Source organism: Plectropomus leopardus, chromosome 8 (genome assembly GCF_008729295.1).
Source record: "Plectropomus leopardus isolate mb chromosome 8, YSFRI_Pleo_2.0, whole genome shotgun sequence".
NCBI classification, from domain to species: domain Eukaryota; kingdom Metazoa; phylum Chordata; class Actinopteri; order Perciformes; family Serranidae; genus Plectropomus; species Plectropomus leopardus.
In genome coordinates, this window is record NC_056470.1 from 11,790,913 (window position 1) to 11,798,283 (window position 7,371).

The 7,371-nt window shown below is 37.6% G+C and overlaps 1 protein-coding gene across 2 annotated transcripts; it reads left to right on the forward strand.

Annotated features, from left to right (window-relative positions):
• The first annotated feature begins 714 nt into the window (after positions 1–714).
• selenok (selenoprotein K) lies at positions 715–6,290 on the forward strand. Of its 2 annotated transcripts, none has more exons than XM_042492094.1 (4): positions 715–799; positions 1,293–1,383; positions 4,835–4,909; positions 6,191–6,290. In XM_042492094.1, the coding sequence occupies exons 1-4, from the start codon at positions 781–783 to the stop codon at positions 6,288–6,290; spliced, it is 285 nt and encodes a 94-aa protein (XP_042348028.1). In that variant the 5' UTR covers positions 715–780. The 2 variants fall into 2 exon arrangements, with proteins under 2 accessions (XP_042348028.1, XP_042348029.1); XM_042492095.1 differs by having other exon boundaries at positions 6,191–6,288.
• Positions 6,291–7,371: the final 1,081 nt, after the last annotated feature.

Sequence of the window (7,371 nt, forward strand, 5' to 3'; positions counted from 1 at the left end):
ATTCAGCTGTGGTAGGATGAGAATAACATGCTACTAACACTCCACTACAAGTAAAAGTCCTGCTATCACTAAAGTAAAAGTATGCACGTATCAACAAAATGTACTCTATGAAGTCTCAAAAGTAAACGCGCTCTGCAGAAAAATGATCTGTTTGTGTTTTACTGGGGTGATGTTTTGGGATTAACAGTTCTGGTGCATTTATGTATGTGTTGTTGTTTTTTAAATTTATTTTAACTACTTACTGTTCGATCTACAGCAATGCATTATATTCTCAATCTGCACACGTTTGAAGCGCTGCCGTCCTGTGAGAATCATTTCTCTCGGAAAAATCAACTTTTCATGAGCTCATAAAATAATATGGATCCATGGTTTTCACTAGATTCTAAGGCTATGAAAAAAGTGCTATCTGAAAAGTAACAAGCTGTCGGACAAATGTAATGGAGTAAAACGTAAAATAACTGCCTCTGAGCTATAGTGGACTATAGGTATAAAGTTCCATAAAGTTTGCTATTTTATGTAACAAATAACTTGTGTCTCAGCTTAAGCAAACAGACATAAAAACACATTTATAAACAATGGCAATGCAACAAAATAAAAGTATTTAAATAAAATACAAATAAATGAGGGAAGAAAAAAAACAGGGCTGTCTCAAATTAACTTGATCTCAATACTCATTTCTCACACCGACTGCACATGCGCGTCTGAGAATGACGCCACACTGACCCGGAAGTGCAGCCCCACTTGTAAACACAGCTCAGCTGTGTTGTTACTTTCTAAAGGATGGTGTACGTGTCTAACGGTGAGTGGTTTGTCCTGTGTTTCCCACCGTTTTCTCATCTTATAAATGAATATGTTGCATTTTTTTTATTAAATAGTTTTATCTGTCGAACGTTTTAAGTTAAAACACTTTCATGAAATGTGCAGTTGTAGCAGAGCGCTGGGTTAAATGTAGCTAACAGCTAGCTAGTTAGCAAGTTTAGCTTAGCTGGTTCTGCGTAGCACGAATAACTGAGTTAATCTAAAAAGTCGTCGACAAGAGGGTATCTTCTAGCGTTGTATCTGTTCTTCAGCATTTTAGCAGTAGTTGTAGTACTGCATTGGGTGTAGACCGTGCTGTGTTGTGTCTTGCCTTTAAATTCGGATAACCGATAGCCTGTGTGAATGCTAATTTAAAGCGGTACAGCCGGTTTAAGACGGATGTGCACACACACTCTTTGCTTTGAATGTGAATAACCTCTCACATTTTCCCGTCCACTAACACCTGATCCCTGATGCCTCTCTCATTTTTTTAGGTCAGGTCCTGGACAGCAGGTCCCAGTCACCATGGCGACTGTCCTTTCTGGTCGATCTGTTCTGGGGAGCTGTGGAGTTTTTCGGCCTGTAGTAAGTCTATTGTTGTTGACCTGTTGCTTCTAAAACTCATAGAACCGTGCTCGTATTTCGCAGGTATAATGTCTAACAAGGTCACCATTCTAGTTTGGGGCAGTAGGGAAGCAAGAAAATCCTCTGAATAACACATTATTCACCCCACTCATTTGTTATGTTTTCTGTAATGAATTGTACCTACACTGTAAATCCCAGGGAAAAAAAGAAGTGCAAGACTGTACAAAATATCGAGTTTGAATATACAAATATTTCATTCAAGTTGAGGACCATTCATATACTCTTACGAATGTACTCTAATAAAGTCATAATATGAGAATAAAGTCGTAATTTCGGGAATAAACTCACTTTTCTGGTGAATAAATATTATAAGAATGAAGTCAGTGTTGTGAGAAAAAAAATATGATAATACACTTTCAGTATTACAAGAATAAAGTCATAATTTTAAATAAAAAACTCAAAATTTTATGAGAATAAAGTCGTAATTTTATGAGAAAGGCGATTTCATACTATTGGAACAAACATGTTGCCAGCAAACTTTAAAACAGTCAGCCTCCTTGGCAACCACTGTGGTCCCTCTGCCCCACCTGAGCCTTCTCCGTGAGTAGGGGAGCAGACAGCAGCCACAGAGACAGTCCTTCAGTTAACAGCACTAGCAGCTCCAATACAGCCAGTGGTTAGACCCAGCGCTGCTGCTGGCCACCAGCCCACTGTGACAGCCCTCACTGGGTTAGCAGGTTAGCTCTGGCTGAATTCAGCTGCTACAACAAGTCTCCCCGGTCCGTGTATCATCCATTCATTCATTATTCAATTCCTTCTGGAAAAGCAAAAATACAAGAGAGAATTTTGTTTATTTGTTTTTCTGTATAAGCCAGATATTGAAAAAAAGATGTTTGTTTTCTCATTATCTGCTTGAAAGAAAAAAAAATCAAATTAACAAGGAAACAAAAACAAAATTACTAGTTGAATTTACGTTCTGTATTTTATTTATTTTCTTAATTCTGATTGTGTCATTCTGCTGCGGCTTCGTGCATGCGCCATCAGAAGAGTGACGCTCAGAATTAAGGAAATGATGATGGAGAAGATTTCAAACATATTTACAATATTACCATAGCCGAGGTCACCATCTTTGCGTACGCCTGGGTGTACATTTTACGCACAGTTTGGAGCAGCCATAAACTGTAAAATGAAACAAGTATCTATGGTAACAAAAGCAACACACAACCAAAAAATGAGGAGGATCTTGTGTATCTCATTAAATGGATCGTTGTGGATCTTTGAAGTGGGACTGTATAAGATACTTATGTATAGTCAATGTGTTACATTAACATTACATTAGCATTTTATGCATTGCATTGGCACTTTAAATGTATTTACACAAATAAAATGACAAGTGATTACAATTAGTCAAATAAAACCCCCAAGAATTGACTCTAGTCATTTTTAGGCAGAAACAACCTCTCAGTAACAGATAGCAGCTGCAATCACTTTTATTAGCAGATAATACTTTTATTTTTACATCACCCATCCGTAAAGTATGATAGACTTTTTTCCAAATGTAAACGAGATATTAGACATATTAAACACATACAAACAACAGGAACAACAATATTGTCTGTGATTGCGTAAATGTCACGCCTGATCAAACTATAAATCGCAAACATGTGAAAATTGGGTTGAAAGAAACATTTAATTTTCACAAAGACATACCTATGCTCTTACCACAGACATAAAGTTATGTGTATTTACATGCTACGACTGTTTGATCCATGTGAGATTAGCTGAAGACATGAATACGAAGATATTCAGCTTTAACAGGCTGCGCACACTCCTTCAGATGGCAATCAGTTTCTGGCAGACAATCACTTTTTCTCACGACACCTGTCAGCTGTTCAGGTCAGAAAGTGCGGTTAGAGGCTGTTAGATGATCTCAAACAAAACTTCACATTGAAAATACTCTCAATACAGCGTCGCTTGTTTTTGGTTGTGTGCTGCTTTCGCTACCATGGATACTTGTTTTACTTTCTGCTCCATACAGTGCGTAAAAGTTACAGCCAGGCGCAACACACACGAGGCTTCAGTCTAACTGCTGCACCAGTCAAAACGTTCAGTTGGTCGTAACTCTTCGCTCCAGTCGGACTTTACAACCAGGCGTACGTCCAGTTTGTTCACACGGCTCTGATGACTGTATGATCTGAACTATTTTTGAAATCTTCACCACCATCATGTCCTTAACTTTGAGCGTCACTCTCCTGACGGCGCATGCGTGAAGCACAGAGCCGCAGCAGAGTGACACCATCAGAAATAAGAAAATAAAAAAGTAGAAATAAAGAACAACGCAAATTTGACTTGTTATTTTGTTTCCTTGCTTAGTTGATTTTTACTTTTAAGCAGATAATGAGAAAACAAACATCTTTTTCAATATTTGGTTTATACAGAAAAACAAATAAATGAAATTCTCATTCGTTTTTTTGTTTTTCAGTTACTGAGATGGAATTGAATAATGAATGCACGGATGATACAGGGACCCTCCTCTCCAGGGGTCTCCACTCTCCTCACGGCAAAAGTTTTCTCATATAAGCCGAGAGTGAAGCAGAGAGGAACCCCGGGGTAGAGGTCAGCTCCTATGAGAAACTTCTGGATCACAACAAATCAGACAAATTAAATATCAAAATTAATTTTTTCAACACACATATTTTAACTCCCAATTTCCATTAATAAGCACATCAAAGTAAATCAGATAACAGATTGTTTTTTCATTTTCTGATTTTTATTACCAAAACGGAAAACAGATTGTTTGCCGTTTTTTGTCTTCCTATTTCTAAATGGTAATCCACTTTGATTTTTATCATTTCAAAACAAAAATCCGTTGGCCGATTGACTGTGGGGCACAGCACGGCACTGGGAACAGTGGTTGTCAAGGAGGCTACCTGTGCTCTCACCTGTTTTATCGTTTGCTGGCAATATGTTTATTTCCTGAATATTATAATCCCAATTTTTGTAAAATTAGGACTTTATTCTTGTAAAATTGCAACTTTATTCTTGTAATATAATTGACCTTTTCTTGCAAAATTACACCTTTTTTTCCCGTTAAGCTACAACTGTATTCTGTAATAGTAAAACTTTTTTCTTACAACCTAATTCTCAAAAAAATGTTTTCCTTAATGTGGCTTATTTGTTAAATTTATTTTGTATGTTTTATTTTATTTTCATTACTCAGACACACATGGATTTTAACAGTGTTACACCTGCCTTGTTCGTAAATGTTTTGTTGGATAAAGAGGAAAACAAAAAGTAGGGCATTAGTGTGCTGACATTTGCTGCTGAGGTGGAAGTGAATGGCATGTGTTTTTTCAGATATTTCGACATGAACCAAAGAATTACGTGAAACAATGTGTTTGTATCACCACATGACACTGCTGTCCACGCTGATCTTATTTGTCCTCACCAGTTTCAAGACACTGATTCACCCTGACATGACAAAAGATGGAAACTGTGGCTCGTCACGCTTCACTGATAACAGAGGGTAGGCATACAGTCAGTTCTCTACTGTTAACAGGACACTCCCTTCTTTTCTCTCTATCCTAAACATTGATGGTAACCTTATCTGATCGTGGGTGTGTACTCTGTGTGGTCGCATGCAAGTTAGAAGTACTACTAGTACTATATCAGTTTAGAAGTCTTTTGCAACACATTGGGGTGTAATATGTGTCCATCTTTTTTTCTCTGTCTTTTTGGATCTATGTATGAAAACTACTGGTAACTAGCATCTTATTTAAAAATGGTTCATATCTAAGGAAAGTTTGAACCTTAGAGCCGCAGGTTAAAAAAATTAACGCTGATTAATTGCATTCTGTGGTGCCCTCTGACCCTCTGACGTGGTGCATCATTGAAGGCCACAGTGACTTTTTAACATGAATATTCATACCATCGGAGTACTTCAAGCCTAAAATATCACCTCAACGCAAAGCATTTAGCAGCGAACCCAGAGGTCCGAGCTAACACCGCCTCTAGTGCTAGCCCTAGCAGCCAGCTTTGTCAAGCCACACTTGACCAGGCATTTAGACGCAAACTGAATTGTGTCCAAAATCCAGCAGTTTTATGTCACAGAAAAAAGGAAAGAAGAAGATGTCGTGGCGTGGGCTGAATGTATTGCGCTGACTGGGGATCACCGGACTTCAGTTAGCAATCACAGTTACCTCAGTGTCGCTGCACGTATCATTGACAGTGAGTGGAAACTTCAGCGATTTGCATTTACTATACTAAAAATGATTCAGTTATTCATTGAGTCACTCATATGCCAAATTCAACTGAATTGATTTTTTTTTAATACTGTAACAGAAAAAAAATATGTATGGCATTTATTAAGATTTATCACAGGGCATGTAATAAATTAGTTTAATTTCCTAAATCGCTTGACAGCCCTAAATAATATTTGTACCTGTTACCCACGACAATAGTTGAGGGAAAACTGCAGCACAGTGAGTAACGTGTATTTCAGGAGGAGAATGTGTTTCTCATTTATTTTGCCCATCCCTTTGCACTTCAGTTTTAAATATATAATATGAGCTAGAAAATGACAAACAATAGTAAAGAACTTACTATGTCAAATTCAAGACATTTAACCTCATTTTATAGGCAAGGCAAGGCAAGTTTATTTGTATAGCACATTTCAGCAACAAGGCAATTCAAGGTGCTTCACACAGAACATTGAAATACAACAACAGGGGGAAAGAAAACACATTTAAAACATTATAAAAGAAGCATTATAACTCTGTTCCCTTTTCTATGTTGCTTAATTTTTCAGTCCTCCAGGTCCCCCTGGTGGTAGAAGACGGATGGGAAGAATAAACCACGGTGCAGGTCCCACCCCTCCACCCATGGGTGGAGGAGGATGAGGAAGGTGAGGAAAAGTTTTTTTGCTGAATTTAACATTACTCATTGGATAAACTCCTTGTTGATATCTTGTGTCTTCTATTTCTGAAGCATGTACCACTAAATCAAGGTTAAATACTATGACATGTTACAAATGAAAAAATTCAAAAGTTGTTTTTTAATTTGCTAACAGACACTTGCAAATTATATAAAGACAACGTTAATCCCATTGTATAATCCTCTCTTCTCTCCAGGTAAACGCCTACACATCCAGTGTAGGCGTGGGGCTTGGCACTGTGTCCATGTGCTGAGAACCTAAAGTACGATGGTGATGTCACAGTGCTGAAGCCCCTCTTCATTGGCTGCCACTGCCTCAAGCAGTTTATTGATGTCTTTCTGGGAATTCCTACACATAGGGGCCAGAATGGCTGATACAGCAGCTATCCATTTAATTTGCTCCCTTTTTCCTGCTTCTGCCCTCACACTCTCCCATCAAATTCATCTTAGAGAGACTCAGTTATGATTATCTCTCCTAGGAAACATGAAGTTTGTCTGTTTTGTATCCTTCTGTCTGAATAAAAAATATGCAATGTTTAAACATGTTAACTACCGAGTATATGGTCACTATGGTCACACTTCATTATGACAATGTGTGTGTATGTAGAGGTGTGAGCAATACTGACATTAATGGCATGGCACTGTTTTGATTCAGTGCTTCAATATTGATAATGTGAAGAAACTATTCAATCTAAGACGTGGATGACAGTCTGAAACATAATATGGCAGAGCAGATAGTGGCACAACTTAGCTGCAACAATTAAGGAAACAGAATGCATTAAGTTACTGGGTTTGTGAAGAGAGATTTAGGTCATACTGGAAGTAACCTTGTAATTGAATTCAATATCTAACTATCTCTGAAACCCAGGAAACTGTGTATGTGAGTATGTGTGTGGTTGTTAAATCACTTTTAATTATTCTTTGAACTCAAAGAAAACATAAAAGAGTGATTCTATAGTTTGTCATCCAAAATAGTATTTAAAAGCCATAGTATAGTATGTCGTCCGAAATAGCATAAAATAGTCATAGTATAGTATGTGGTCCAAAATTGCATCA